Here is a 16,394-nt window from a genome sequence, read left to right as displayed (position 1 = left end):
ACAGCACTGACTTGCACAGAAATACTGGGAGGGTGCTTGACACAATGCTGCCAGAAAGCAACATCCAGATTTCTAACAGTCACTATAGTGTGTTGACAGAATGCCTCTCCATATGAAGGCATCTGCTTACAGATACAAATGCACAAGTTTGAGCCTTCCTTCAGATCCACATACAACTCCCATGTTGCTGAGTGTTTCCATGGAAAAGTGCAGCAGTAACTCATGCTTAAAACTGAAGGCAAGCGTTTGCAGTTTTAGACACCTCATTCTGCCATGTACCACTGACTACAAGAAACCCACGAATTTTTCCACTCTTATCTTAGAATGAAGATTTTCTTCAATTTCTCTCTGCTGAAAAACTATAAATTCCTTAGATCCTAATGAATGAATTCAGTATTATAAGATTCACAGCACTTATAACAACAATTTTTAAATTGATTAAAGAGTACATTAAAAAGACAAACTTTACACAATTTTTCCCAAAAGAAAATGGTAAGAATAAGGAGTAATTTTACTAACCATGTGTGCCCACAGAGGCTAGAATGCCACAGGTTTTAAAAATGTTGTTTGAAGCATTTTAAAGTGTCTTACTTACCGAAGAACTATCGAGTAAGTCATCCTTCTTTTCAGATTTTTGTTTCTTATTTTTTTTCTTTTCTTTCTTAGTTTTTTTTGAATGCTTATCCTTTTTCTTCTTTTTCTGCACAGAATGTTCCTACAAGTAAATATTTGTAAATAAGTAAGCCACCCAGATGAAAGAAAATCAGCTTGCCCAGAGAAGCTGACCCATCCCTGGAAGTGTTCAAGGCCAGGTTGGATGTAGCTTTGAGTAAAGTGTCCCTGCCCATTGCAGGGGGTTGGAACTAGATGATCTTTAAGATCCCTTCCAGCCCAAACCATTCATCCTAAACACGAGTGACATGAGGACAGTAAACTTCTGTTCTTCAATCTGAGAAGGCTTCTGTTCTTACAACCGTGTGAACTGCATATGATACGACAGAGTAAACTTCTGATTTTCTCTTTGAAAAAAATTCTCCAGGCAACTACTCCATTGCAAAGCACAGTTCACTACCTGTTAATTCGAGAAGTTAGCAAACCTGCCTTAGTGCACATTCACCTTTGAAAGTATCTCAGCCAGTGCAAAACTTGGAACTTCCATATAAATACTCTCAAGGACTATGCAAGTATAAAAGAATTAGCATTTGGGGCTGCAGAATGTTCTTTCCTTTCTGAAAAGAACATTATGGAGCTAATGACCAGAAATACTTTTGCACTGCTTCTGAAACAAAATAATACTCACTGCAGAGAGTTTCAGCTCCTGAAAAGGATTTTTATAAACCACATAAATAACAAACTTTACAGCCTCAGAAGCCCCCTCAATTACTTTCAGCAGAAACATGACTTTCCCAAGCAACTTTAATACTGAATATAACTTGCCATTAGAAAACTCTTTATCCCAATAATCACATCTGATTAAACAGGAGAAAAGTTACTTTTTATTACTACAACCCTAATTTTGTGTGAGAAGTCTTGCAAGATTGAGCTTGCTTTTGATTTTTGTTTGTTTGTGGTGCTGTTTGTTTGCGGGGGGGGGGGGTTAATAACTAAAGTCAGAGCAAAAACTAAAGACACAGTTTGTTTTTCACCCCCAAAGTCCAAGTTTTACCAAAAAGTGTGTTCAATCATAAGCCAAAAAATCACATGCAATTTTAAAAAGACCAATATTTAAAACAAACAAACAACATCTGAGGAGATTAGACAACCAGTTGAAGTCCTTCCTCCAGGTCAGCTATTAGCTGTCTGCAACAGACTATAGATGCAAGCCTGTGCACTACACAAGACAGTTGCCTCCCTGCCACATGCCGGTCTTCTCTTTTTGACACAGCCAAGAAGGAAATCTGCAGCTTTTATATCCATAGAAAACAAGGCTTGCAGGAAGATGACCAGTACACTGTAAGGGTTCAATGAACAGCAATGCATGCTAAAAAGTAAGTTAAAAAAGAAAAAAAAAAAAAAAATCAAACAAAACATCTATGCCCAAACGAAGCACCATTTTAAACCCTCATCATCTACTTTCTTAGAAGCTCCAGGTGATAAGATAATGCACTGAAATGCAAGCAAGGCTGCTACCCAAATGTCTTCATTTTAAAAGAAGGGACTTTGAAGAAAGGGGAAAAAATACACTCCAAAAAAAAAACACCCAAAAGTTTTAGCTCAAAAAAAGAGGCCAAGACACAGACTTCCACCTCTAGAATGAAGCTGAGAATCTACAAGGGTGAATACTAAAGTTTAACATTCAAAAGGCAGGGATTAAGAAAGAATAAGTTAAGAGCACACTGGGAAATTTATTCCAATATCAGAACAGTTTTCCAGTTTATAAATAAAGAAAACAACAAAAGAATAAGCAGGACCTTAATTCAGTGAGTGAAATAGTAGTTGAGCATAACGTAGGGTCACCAAAACCACATAGGACTCCAAAAAATACAGGTATTTCCTGCTACCTCCCCATGATCCAGAGAGCTCACTGGCTGACTCTGGCCACCCTAACACATCTGTCCATCTGGGACAACACCCTTCAAAGTTCATGTGGAAATCACTGACTGATATTCTCTGTTCTAGTCCATACAGTTGACAATGGCCCTTCTGTCTTAAAAAATACATTCTTGTGACTAAAATTAGGTAACTGAGCATGATACATTCATGTGCAAGTGAAAGGTCGTAACCCTCACAAAATGCCTACTAGTCACACATACACAAAACCTAAGCTTATAACTGCACAGAGATGAAACAGTGGAGATAAAGGGATTTTGAATATAGCTCTAGATGGGAAAACGCAACAAACTCTAAAAACGTTTGCTTCGCAAGTAAATGCAAAGCACATTGCCAGGAGTTACACTGGGTAAAGGGCAGGCTTTCATTGCATACTGCAATACTCCATTTCACTTCTGGTTGAGAAAGACTTGCAGATGGATCAAACAGTTCCCTTCCACCCCTTTAGCAGTTCTTGGGTATACATATCTATTTACACTTTAAATAAAGGCCAAACTCAGCTTCTCAATATGGCTACAACTGATCTGCTCTTTGCCTGCCTAGGAAGATCTAGGCTTTTATCCTTCTCTACAACAACAGGAATTTTTTTTTTTTAATTACTATTTCCTTCCTGTTACTAAAGTTACAAATATATATTGCATAAAATGGAATTAACATTATAAATAAGGTAGAAAAGAAGATGTTATACCTTTTATTAGATCTAAGAATACACAAAATAGGCAAGTATTTAGGTAATTGAGATACATGATCCTAATAAAAGAGGTGTATCATCAGTTTGGCTGAAGTATACAAACACATATTCAGAACACAGAATGATCAGAAATCATCATCAAACTGCAGCCTATTGTCTCCTGAATAGCAAATGAAACAGGACTGGGCAAGATGAATCTGTAGTGGCAATACCACCAGATTGTTAAAGACAGACACAAAAGCATTAGGTTAAAATTTGTTTCTTCTTAGACAAAAATACAAAGTATAAAAGACTCCTAACAATATCTGTATGCAATATTTTTTTTTAAAAAAAAAGCTGCCTAGATATTTTAAAAGGTGAAAGAAGCTGTATTTTCATCTAAATTATCACTTATACATGAGACTAGAAAGTTATCAGCGATACTGATCCTTTCTATCTCTAAAACCCATCTAGCTCCCTCTACCATCAAATTGCAATATCCATTTGTTATTGTAGTGAATACTTTTCCCTCACACACACACACAGTTATTTCAAGGGGGGGAGGGAGGAAAATCTGTACACATTACTAGCTTCAAACCTTACCTTTCTATTCTATTTGTCTTTTATGACACAGGGCTTGCTAGCATCTTACGCTGAAAAGGAAGAAAAACTAGTTAAGTCCCCTGTCAGATTTACTGGTTTATGCTATGATGGCCAACTCTCATAGTTTCACATCTCTCAACCCACAGGAGCTTAAGAATTTAATTCACATTAAGGCTCATTAACACTTTATGATACCACAAAAATATCCAACAAACTGCTCAATGGCTACCTGCCACTGAAGGCCAGGGCTCCGTTCCCATAGCTCTCCTCTCCACACTCCCCCTCCTGTGTGTTCCCACCACCTTGCCTGCACCAGCCTGTCACTGTACTCCAGCCTCAGGGGAAGCCACTTCAAGGACCACCCCGACACAGTGAATCCCCCAAAAATAGGGTGCAGCCTCCTGCAGATCAAGCGTTTAAGCTACCCCTCTGGCAAGGTCCTCAAGGCTGCCAGTTTAAACACAAGGATCAAGGGAGAAAATGTGAACTTCAGGGTGGAAGAAGCACAGGGAAAAAACTCATTTTAGCAACAGCTTACTGTTAGACAAGTTCAAAAGATCTAACACCTGATGGCAGTCAGACATCGACAGAAGGCACACAAAATTTAAACGATTAGCTTTTCTTTCTAATTTCAGGATCAATTCCCATCCTATCATACAATCCATTCTACTCATTTACCAGTTCAGCTACCAGAAAGGTTGCTGTGGCCTGCATTACCCTCCCAGCTTCCATCACCCCAAAGCTTAGGGCCAGAAGCTCTGGTTACATGAGTGCTTATCTTCAGGATAAGCATACTCTTCCTTGCAGTTTTGATGCTCTTATACCAATTCTCTCAGTAACACACTTATTTTTGTGAATGCTTAGACTGTTTCTCTACCCTCAATATTCCCATTATTGTTACATCCATGGAGGAGGATAGGAGTGGCAATACAAGTAAGGGTTTAGCTTCCACCTGAATCACAATAGAGTCCTGACTGTACCTGCACCTCCTCCAGACACAGCTGTGCCACCGCTGTCATTTTCACCTGCCAAAAGGCACAGAACACAGGTCACTGAAAAGATCACCGCTTAAATTACTTAAGCTTCTTGTGACGAATAATCATTAAAGAACAGTCAGACAAGAGTAGACTGTAGGAGATGCCAGCCTTCAGTCAGAAACATCGGGAAGTCAGTAACTGTTTCTGCTGGTACACCTGCAGACACAACAGATAAATAGATACACTATGATAGCTACTACTGCTAGGAAACTGTAGACAGACACTTCACATTAATGTAGGATGTCTCCACTCCTGTGGCAGCGGAAACTGTAGTGGAAGGACTCACAGAAGATAACAGTGAAGACATGTCTTCATCACTCACCTTCTAAAATTACCTATCTGTTAAACCAAAGGTGTTGCTTACAAAAATGCATACAGAGGTGTTCTGTCAGAAGTCTGAAAACCTGCAGCATTCACTTCTCAGGGCTGTTACTCTCCTAACATCACTCAAAGATATGAGTATAGTAATACTAACATGCTTATTCCCTTTGACAGAGAGAGTCAAGGATGTAACACTTCATAAAGGATTTAAAAGGGAAAGAACAAAAAGGAAGGTGCTTAGTATTACAGCACAGAAGCAATTTCCACAAATACCAGCTCTATAACCTTTACCAGTGATATATTTTGCTATTAATTTCTGTATTTTCCACTGAAAACTGAAGTGTAAAATACTGACAAAGCATTCCATCACCTAGGCAAAACTGATCACTGCATCAACCCAATGGTTAGGCTTTTACAAGGAAATACCTGACAAGTACTTCACCAGGAAAACTTGCTGACTTCACAGCTTGTTTAGAGTTCAAATACAGTGAACTCAGTGATATTGATACACTTTGTTGTTTGGGTTTTTTTAATTTTATGTTGTATTTTCAAAGAAAATAAATCAAAACATGTAAACCAACAATAAAGGAAAAGGTCTAAGTCAAAGGCATCAAACAAGATGTTTCAAAAAATAATGGGCTTGCAGATCTCTAATCAATTTTTTTCAGAAACCTAAATAAGTAAAACTAAACACACAGTTTCTTATTTGTGCAGTGATCCTGTTCCAAGATATCATTTCATTTACATTGTTTCAAGAATATATTTTATTCATTTGAAATACTGAGTGAGGTCTTATCTACCTACACTCAGCTTTTTCTTCTTTAAATCAGTAAGTACTTCTTTAAATCAGGAGAAACTTGTAATCTATCAGTAATCCCTAACAAATAAAGGTTGGATCTGCTGCACAAGCAATGGTCAAATCACATCACCCTCAGAGGCCAAAGAGTGAAAAATCTCAAGTGGAAAACACTTGAGTGAAAGCGATGTGAAAACCAACAAGTAACAGAAGAGCAACACCAAAGGAGAAAAGTACCACATCATAGCACAGATGCAAGAATAATTCAAAATTGAATTATAAGGGGTTATTTTTAATTAAAAGCATTCATGTCTAGGAAAAGCACACATCTGTGCATTTCCCAAAACACCCAGCAAATTATTTTCTTGTTCTAAACTTGCAAACTAAAACAGTAGTGTCATGAGCTACTGCACTCATCAAAACAAGACTATTTCTAGAGCTTAATGGCAATTTACATATCAACACCTAATTATCTGATTACTAATCATTATCATAAACATTACCAGCTGCTGGGTTCTACAAGTGCAGTTGGGAGGGCAGAGGATATAAATAAAAGAATATGTTCCCAAAATGTAAAAGAGAAATCTCAATAAATGAGTTGGGGGGTATTTTAGTTCTTCAAAAGTGGAAGATCATAACTGGTAAAAAACATGACTAGTAAATAAAACAAAAAGAAGCAACTCCGTTCAGCTTGTTTTAAAGGTAAAAGATGCTAAATAAATCTATTTCTATAACTGTTTCAAAATCTACTATATATTTAATCTCTTGATTATTGTGGGTATGGAATCTGCAAGCGGGATCTAATCCAATTCTTCTGTTGGTGACTGGGGAAGAATTACTTCTGAAGAGATAGTGAAGGTTCTCTCAGACTCCTCACTGTCCTACGTATCAAGGACAGAGTTAAAGTGCTTCCTTTTATCTTATGCCCCAAATATACACTCTATAGAACAGAAGACAGACTAATAATTTCCAATATTTTATAATAAAAAGGTCCCTTAAGGCGATTTTGTTGAACATCTCATCTTTCCAGAAACACAAGTGCGAAAGTCAGTAATTTCTGCAAACTTCTTGGATCATCAGAAGCAAAGACCTATGCAGCTTCCCAGGCGTCTCCCCCAAAGCAAAAAGCAGGAGCTTCCAAGACTGTAAGCCCCAAATAAGTGTCTTGGCGACGTTAGCCACATATGAAAAGTCCCTGCACATCTCTTTTTTTGCCTTTGCAAGCAAGACGATCAAAAGGCACAGAGATAAAGCCTTGCAGTAGTTCTCTCCCAGTTCTGTTAACCACTATAGCAGCAGGCAGTCTAATCATAATCAAAATAACCTAAGCAAAGCAGAGAAAAACAGTACACTTAAGACATTAACCCATTCTCACTTACTGATGTTATCAATAATATACATATTTTAATGAACAAATTAACATCTTTAGGAGTTCATAAACTTTAGAAATAGTCTATTTTCTTCAAATGAGGACTGGTTTTCCTTCTTCAGGAAGAAGTAGGAAAGAAAAACCCCCTACCAATACATTTGCAAGTTTTCTCCTGCATAACAGTTCAAGCAGAGTACCCTCAAGTTGAGGTTGTTTGCATTTGTTTACTGCTTTCTTCTTTTTCTGAATGCAGAGAGGAAAAGACAGATTTTCATGCCTGCTCGTGTTCAGAACATAAAAAGCAAAAATGGAGTTCAACCTTAGCTAAGTACTGACTATTGCTAACTGCGTGATACTTAACCGGGATATCAATTACTTAAGCTAAATACAGAAGATTTAACCACTTTATCAAAGCTGGTTTAAATGGTACTATGTCTGAACTATTAGTACATATTACATATATATCTATACCTGATATATTTATACATACTAAAAATATATATTCATCTCTAGGCCTTGCAAGTTACAGTGTCTTTCAACTTCAAGGAAGACAGAAATGTTATTCCATCAGCAAAAAGGTGGCAGCAAGTTAGCTCCAGTTCTGAAGAGCTGACAGCAGAGTATTGTAGTGCAGAGATGTGGCAACTACAACATCCTTATGCTTCCATGCTACAAAATTCTAAACTGATTTTGACAGAAATAACAGAGTAACTACACAAGAAGCCTTGGAAATGTTTTTATTTTACAGTTTTGTTCCTAAATTTCTCTATCAGCCAAAATAGGAATAAAGGAAACACTATAGCCACCTTTATCCCCCATGGACTGAAATAGTCCGTGTAGTGCTTAATACACTCCTTTGCTAACACATTCTAAAACTCCGGTGCAGAAATGGGGGCAGGAGGGAAACTACCAACCTTCAACATGTCCTTTCCTTACTTCAAATTTCAGTTCCTACTGCAAGAAAAAGAAACAGTTGAAGAACACATATATGACTGAGAAATGGATGACCCAGGGAATTACAGACAAGTCAGTCTCACCTCTGTGCCTGGCAAAATGTCAGAGCAGATTCTTCTGGAAGGCATGCTAAGGCATATGAAAAACAACAAGGTGCTTGGTGACAGCAGCATGGCTTCACTAAGGGGAAATCCTGCCTGACCAGTTTGGTGGCCTTCTATGAGGGGGTTACAGAACTGATGGACAGGGGTTGATGTCATCTACCTGGACTTGGGCAAAGTGTTCAACACTGTCTCACACGACATCCTTGTCTCTAAATTGGAGAGACATCAATTTGATGGATGGACCACTCGGTGGATAAAGAACTGGCTGGATGGCCGCACGCAAAGAGTTGTGGTCAATGGCTCAATGTCCAGCTGGAGACCAGTAACGAGTGGTGTCCCTCAGGGATCAGTGTTGGGACCGGTCTTGTTCAATATCTTTGTTGCTGACATGGACAGTGGGATTGAGTGTGCCCTCAGCAAGTTTGCCTATGACACCAAGCTGTGTGGTTCAGTTGATATGCTGGAGGGAAGGAATGCCATCCAGAGGGATCTTGACACACTTGTGAGGTGGGCTGATGCCAACCTCATGAAGTTTAACCATGACAAGTGCAAGGTCCTACACCTGGGTCAGAGCAATCCCAGGTACAGCTACAGGTTGGGCAGAGAAGAGATTCAGAGCAGCCCTGCCGAGAAGGACTTGGGGGTGTTGGTTGATGAGAAAATGAACATGAGCCAGCTTCGATGTGCACTCACAGCCCAGAAAGCCAACCGTATCCTGGGCTGCATCAAAAGGAGCGTGACCAGCAGGTCGAAGGAGGTGATCCTGCCCCTTTACTCTGCTCTTGTGAGACCTCATTTGGAGTATTGTGTGCAGTTCTGGTGTCCTCAACATAAAAAGGACAAGGAGCTGATGGAAGAAGTCCAGAGGAGGTCACAAGGATGATCAGGGGACTGGAGCACCTCCTGTATGAAGACAGGCTGAGAAAGTTGGGGCTGTTCAGCCTGGAGAAGGCTGCGTGAAGACCTCATAGCAGCCTTCCAGTATCTGAAAGGGGTCTATAGGGATGCTGGGGAGGGACTCTTCATTAGGGACTGTAGTGATAGGACAAGGCGTAATGGGTTAGAACTTAAACAGGGGAAGTTTAGATTGGATATAAGGAAGAAGTTCTTTACTGTGAGGGTGGTGAGGCACTGGAATGGGCTGCCCAGGGAAGTTGTGAATGCTTCATCCCTGGTGGTGTTCAAGGCCAGGTTGGACAGAGCCTTGGGTGACATGGCTTGGTGTGAGGTGTCCCTGCCCACGGCAGGCAGGGTTGGAACTTGATGATCTTAAGGTCCTTTCCATCCTTAACTATTCTATGATTCTATGATGATAAAGACAACAGTTCCATGAGCAATAGCAACAAAAAAAACCCTGATCCTTACAGCACTTTTCAGTGCTACTCAATGCACCCAAGAGAATCCCTGGAAGTCATGGAGTCTTACTTAGCTTTAGGTTGCTTAGAAGTAGAAAGATAATACCATGGAAAAGTAACAGAGACTCATAGAGTGCACACTTTCAGTAAGAGGCTAAAAAGTAATACTGAGTAAGTTTCTCACTGACAGGCTGAGAGAGCTGGAGTGGTACAGCCTGGAGAAGGCTCCAAGGAGACCTCAGAGCAGCCTTCCAGTAACTAAAGCAGACTTACAAGAAAGCTGGAGAGGAACTTTTTATAAAAGCAAGTAGAGATAGGATGAGGGGGAATGGATTTAAACTGACAGAGGGAAGATTAAATTAGATACTAGAATTAAGTTATTTTCTGTGAGGGTGCTGAGACACTGGCACAAGTTTCCCAGAGAAGCTGTGGCTGACCCATCCCTGGTAGTGTTCAAGGCCAGGTCAGATAGGGCTTTAAGCAACTTGGTCTAGTGGAAGGTGGCCCTGCACATGGCAAGCGGTTGGAACTGGATGAGCTTTAAGGTCCCTTCCAACACAAACCATTATATGATATAAGGATACAGGGACAAAGCACCTCTAATGATTAAATCCCATAGAAAACCATGTCACTGCCTCAAGATCCTTTCCAACACTGTACAAAAAAAAAAAAAAAACCACACCTGTAAAACCACAGTACCTGATATTTCACAAATTTTACTCCATCACACTTCCTTGTATTGCATTTCTCAGTGCTCTGTCATTCTCAGAACTTCACACATTAGTATCCCAACTCAAAAATGTTTAGTAATATTCAGAGAAGCTTATGAAAGTGGATACAGGGTTAAACCCAAAGTGAGATATCTCCAAAATATGCCTGTATCCTCCAGCAATTTGATGCTCAGCAGCTTTTCAAACAGTAAGTTTTAACATATATTTTTTAACTTTTAGCTCATTCTTGTTTGTATAAACCTGAAGTGTCAGTATTTGCAACACGCCGGACAAGTTCACTGTGCATCACCTGAAAGTGCATTTATTTCATCTGCTCCAAGCTGGCTACCTGCAAATTCCTTACTATGATCTAGTTCTTGTGTTGAAAGAGACAGCGGAGAGCAACTCCCTATTCCTTCTCCATAATACTTATGATTTTACACAACTCATATTAACTTTTTTCAGCCTATTTTTCCCCCAGCCTAAAAACTTTAGTTTCCAGGACAGTCTGTACCAAGATCATTTCTGGCACCTTTCTTCCCACCTTCTCAAGATTGCTGTGTTCTCCTTGCAATGCTGGTACATGGACTGCATATGCTATTTGATATTATGCAAAAATCAGTAATATATCTGTGTAACCATTTCCTTTGTTCTTTGTTTCTTTCCCAGTAACTTCTAACACTTGATTAGCTTTTGTCTGAGCAATGACATAGCACACTTATGCAGCTATTTACTCCCCAGGTCTTAGCCTTGAGGGGTAGAAGTCAACTCTAAGCCTACTGCTATATACAGAAAATTAGGGCTGCCTTCTTCCAGAAAATTAAGCTTCTGCATTTGGTTTTATTTAGTATCATACAAAAGTTGCAGATGTGGTTTTAAGATTTCCATCTGGGAGTAATTTGTATTCACGGCATTTTAAAAATATGCCGAACAATACAATGATGGTCTGTTTCTTGTTCAAAGAAAATCACAAAATTCAACACAGCTCCCATATATATATATTGTAATAAAGCAAATCCTATTGATAAAAAAACAAGCAAACAAACCACACCACACCAGACTTAGTTTTATCCTAACACCTCCAAACCAGTTTTTAAATATTCTTTAACAAGGCTGATAAGCAGCATCTAAACCTGCAAAAACGTATTAACACTGAGAGTTAGGACCTATGAAGCCATATTACCATCAAAGAGCTCTTGAAACATAACCTAACAGGAAGAAGTGTAGCCCCCACACTCAAGATGCCATGCTTTCTAGTAGCAACTCAACTCTGCCAACACCAACCTTCACCCTTTTCCTGGCACAGCCTCTGCATGAATAAGTGCTCTCAACCCCAACTTTAACCTTTTCTCTATGACAGTAGCTCTGGCTCATTGTTGCAGTGTTTCTCCAACATACTGTCACCAAACCTCCTTTCTCAGGTTCATTGTCTCCCCAAATTGAGACCTACCTAAACACGATGAGAGGTTAAATGCAAATTGATTGCCTTTTCCATAGATTGCAGCATATTTTATACCACAATCCAGTTACTATTAAACCATCACAAAAGTGTTTAATGCTACATCTTTTATTGCAAATTAAAGTACTTTAGAGATAGTAAGAAAAAAAAATCCACAGATATTTGTAAAGAGGAAGTTAGACCAAAATTTTTAAATAACATCCTCAATGAACATTTTTGTTTTATGTTAAGCTGTTCATGCAAATAGAAGCAAACAAGAAAAGAGGAAAATGGTTATTTAACAAACTACTCAACTTCTGACACTGTGAAAAGGTTTTAAAAAAGCAACCATTTATCAATGTTTTTTAATCAGGCTGTCACAAGTAGGATCCCAAAGGATCAATACTGGGCCCCACACTGCTCAACATCTTCATAAATGATCTGGATGATGGGACTGAAAGCAGCCTCACCAAATTTGCTAATGACACTGAACTGGGTGGCAAGGTGGACACATCAAAAGGGCGAGACATCTTATAGGCATATAGATAGAGGCTGAAGAATGGGCTATCAAGAACAGTACAAAGTTTAACGAAGACAAGTGCAAGGTCCTGCATCATGAATGACATAACCAAAGAGCACAGTCCAGGTTCAGATCTGTGTGGCTGAGAAGCAGCCTTGCTGAAAGTAGCTTGGGGTCCAGGAGGACTACAAGCTGCACAGGGGTCAGCAGCATGCTAGTGCAGCAATAAAGGAAAATCCAATCCTGAGCTGCATCTGCAGAGGCATCACTAACAGAGATAAGAGATGTGAACTTCCCACTCTGGTCAGTACTTGTCAGGCCATGCCTGGAGTACTGTGTCCAGCGCTGGTCCCCGCTACTGAAGAAAGACTTGGGCAGGCTGGTTTGAGTCCAAAGGAGAGCCATGAAGATCATCAAGGGGCTGGAGAACCTGCCCTATGAGGAAAGGCTGAAAGAGGTAGGTCTTCTCTCCCTGGAGAAGAGGCATCTAAGAGGGGGACCTCATCACAGTATTCCAGTACTTAAAGGCAGTTATAAGGAGGAAGGAGGCTCTCTTCACAAGGAGGAAAACACATGAAGATCACAAGGATTAAAATCCCATCACTGGAGATTTTCAAGATGCAACTGAACAGAGCACTAGATAATCTCATCAAGGGTCCCCTTTCCACAACATGTCGGACCCAGTGATCCTCAGAGGTCCTTCCAACCAGGGCTGTTCTATGATTCTAAGAGAGTTGCAATGCCCCAGACAGCTTGCTGTACAAGTGGCACCAACTGAGAAGAAAAGGTTAAGTAGGATAATGGCATCCTACATACTTTTTGCTTCCAGTTAAGAGTATTCTCTGAACATCCAAGAGATTGAACTGAGCAAAGGAGCACTCTTAAATGTATCATACAGCAGTTCACATACAGCAAAAGACATCTTAACAACAACAACAAACTTCTGCAGGATAGTATTATTCATTAAGTTAGAGAAATTTCCCTTCATCTGCTTGTCAAAAAGGGGGAAGCACAGTACAGCAGGATCACCCCACACTTCTGAAGTCACTGAAGGGAAGTTCTATTGTCAGGAAATGGTTCTACAACTGTGCAATCCTCTCTCTGTCTTCCTGCGTTGCCTTGAGAAAAGCCACCACTACCACGCATGCCTCAGATTGTTCAGGCCATTTTGCCATTGCTTTTTTTCTGAAAATATCTTTGCCCAGTAAAATCTGGTTGCTGCTTACTTTGGCCTTCTTCACTCAAAACACCATCAGCAAAACCTCATACTTTTTCCATAGCCTGTCCTTCTCTTACACTTTCTTACCATATAGTTCCACTCCTTAAACTTCAAAACAAGTCACGTCATCTAACTGATGTGCCATTTCCTATATTATCATTCATTTTACCTATGAGTACCAAACATGGCATATAGTCAGATTTTAAATACAATGCACCAGGGTTAACACAAGTCTCCAAGTCACCACAACTCTACCAACAAAGCACCTCTCAGAGAGGGCCTCCCAATTCTTGTCTAACTCTACAGCAACATATAACCAAGCAACATTCCGCTCCACAAAACCCAGCTGTCCAAATTCTGTTCCAAGTTACTACTACTCCATGACTGAAGAGCTGTAATGGAGGGATGCAGACCCCTTAGAAAAGACAGACCTGGACGACAAGGAGGACAATTTACCTTTGTATGCCTCGTTTAAGGAAAGGCTGAGAGCTGGGGCTGTTCAGCCTACAGCAGAGAAGGCTGGGCAGTGGGGATGGTGTCCTCAATATATATACAAATATCTGAAGAGAGGGTGTAAGGAAGATCGACCCTGGCTCTTTCCAAAGGTGTAAGCACAGAAACACACAGTAAGTAAAACACCACGCGGATCAGTACCACTACAAGTGGCAAAACACATTAACTCGGGTTAACTCAAAACTAAATTCCCGTTGCTCTCTGCCGCCCGCGGTATCGCAGCCCAGCTCCGGTGGGGCAGAAGGGGTTCTGCCCAGGGCGTCCCCTCCGCCAGCTGCCGATGCGGGCGGAAGGCAGCGGCCTGCGCAAGCCGAGACCGCCCCATCCCCGGCCTGGGGGAGGTGGCACCCGGGGAAGGGTCGTGCCGTGCCCCCACCTTTGCCCGCTGCTCCCTGTGCGCCGCCGGGCTCTGCTCGCTCTCGCACCCGGACGCCATCGCTGCTCCACACCGGAAACCAACCGCCGTGCAGCAACCCCGCCGTACAGCGAAGCCGCAAAACTGTCGTAAACGGCGTTCCGGACAACGGCGGGGCGGCAGCGGCTGAGGCGGCGGAGCCGTTGCTCGTGCAGGCCGCGTCGCTCAGCCGCTCAGGCTTCGGCAGCGCTGTTGGTCCCATGGCACAGTTTCCCCAACTTCCTTCACAGCTTCAGTACCAAAGGTAGCTTGTGGAGGGTATCACGGCCTCGCAGGTTAAGGTCACAGCAGGTACCGTGTACCCTAGTACCCTACGCATCTTCAGGGATGTGCCCGGGGCGGGGTGGAGGGGAATTCAAAGTCACCTTTAAGCACTTGTAAGTTGCAGTTGGCCAACAGTGTTTTTGACAAACCTGCTGTATCTCGGGTGAAGCGAATGTTTATCTGAGACATGGTTTCTTTGGGATTAGATCAGAGCATTATTAATCTGTCTGACACCAAATGTGTTCACAGTTGTCAAGAAATTATTCCCGTAAAGGTCTAGCAAGTGCTTGGGTAATTTGTTAGCTGTTTGCATGGACAGTATGCAAACAACGACAATGTGTTTGCAAAGGGATAATGGTAATTTGATCATCATTTCCATGGCGGTATTAAATATGTAAATTGCATTTGCATTTTTGATCAATTTATGCTATGACAGTTATCATCTCAAGAAAAACCTGCTGTAGATCACCACTAGGTAGAGCATGATAACTGGTGGAGCTTTGTAGGCACCAGTTGGAGAAGCAGCACGTGAAGCCCCTTTGGGGAGCCATTTACAAAGCAAACAGATATAAAAGACATTCCAGTAGGACTGACTAATGCTATGCTGTCCTTAGCTATGTGCAGCATTTGGTGTTATTCTTAATATTTGTAACCTTCCACATCTCTAATAAGGCAGTACTGTAAATTTTCATTTAAAAGCACATTTCCAGTACTCCTGGTTTTAGGACATAAACCATAATGCAGGTACACTGTAGAATCTCAAAAAATGAAGAACAGTAAAACCCAGAATGCTATTTTATAAACATGATCATCTGCTGTTGGGGATTTTGAGAGCTGACTTTGATTTTGAAGCCAGCAAGTAGGGAAAGGGTGACAGAATTTAATACTATTTCCTCTCCTCCTCCAAGAGGAGGATTTTCTCAGATGAAGCAGGCAGATCTGAAAGTTTAGTCTTATTCCGTTCAAAATCTTACTATGTATGAGAGTTCCTCACATGCTTAGAAATCTCCAGTGAGCCTAGAGAACAAGTCCTTGGTATACCAATTTTAATGGTCAGCTGGGCAGCTCTGTTCAGTTATCTCATTGTCAGTGCCAACATTAAACATACTAATAAAACAGCCATGCTTCAGAGATACTGATCTGTGCTGAACTCCAGCAGGGAGGCACTGACCTTGCAGAGTCAGTTATGGTTTCCTATTTAATGGCAGATTTTACACTTCCTCTGAAAGAAGCTGGTGACTCTCCAGCTGACCTGTGTTACAAACCTGCTGCTAACCTTCACTGCTTGCCTTCAGCATTCTGTAACCAAATACACTTGACCAGCCTCTATCAATGTCTTTATAAGATGTCTCACCCTTCTGACATGTCCACCTTACCACCCAGTTTGGTGTCATCAGCAGACTTGGTGAGGCTGATTTCAGTCTCATCATCCAGATCACTTACAAAGATGTTGAGCAGCATGGGGCCCAGTATTGATCACCAGGGACCCCACTTGCCTTAGTAAAAAACACTGTGTCTGAAGTTAGTGCCATAAAATGGTAGAACACCTTACTCAA

General features: G+C 40.9%; 1 protein-coding gene across 2 annotated transcripts in view; it reads right to left on the bottom strand.

Annotated features, from left to right (window-relative positions):
• CWF19L2 (CWF19 like cell cycle control factor 2) overlaps window positions 1-14,657 on the bottom strand; it is a 75,575-nt gene extending 60,918 nt beyond the window's left edge. Inside the window, exons 1-2 of one of the 2 annotated variants that reach the window (XM_057399733.1) lie at window positions 14,536-14,657; window positions 596-715 (exon numbers count right to left, since the gene is read on the bottom strand). In XM_057399733.1, the coding sequence (XP_057255716.1) occupies window positions 596-715; window positions 14,536-14,595 (180 nt within the window). In that variant the 5' untranslated portion in view covers window positions 14,596-14,657. Of the gene's footprint in view, window positions 1-595; window positions 716-3,823; window positions 3,849-14,535 lie in introns of those variants that run through there. The other variant, XM_057399735.1, reaches the window with a different exon arrangement.
• Window positions 14,658-16,394: the final 1,737 nt, after the last annotated feature.

This window comes from Pezoporus wallicus, unplaced genomic scaffold (assembly GCF_028554395.1).
Source record: "Pezoporus wallicus isolate ANWC-B61680 ecotype Strahan unplaced genomic scaffold, APGP_CSIRO_Pwel_v1 scaffold_6446, whole genome shotgun sequence".
In the NCBI taxonomy this organism is placed as follows: domain Eukaryota; kingdom Metazoa; phylum Chordata; class Aves; order Psittaciformes; family Psittacidae; genus Pezoporus; species Pezoporus wallicus.
Note: the sequence above shows the minus strand (reverse complement) of the source record. Positions and strands in the feature narration are given on the sequence as shown.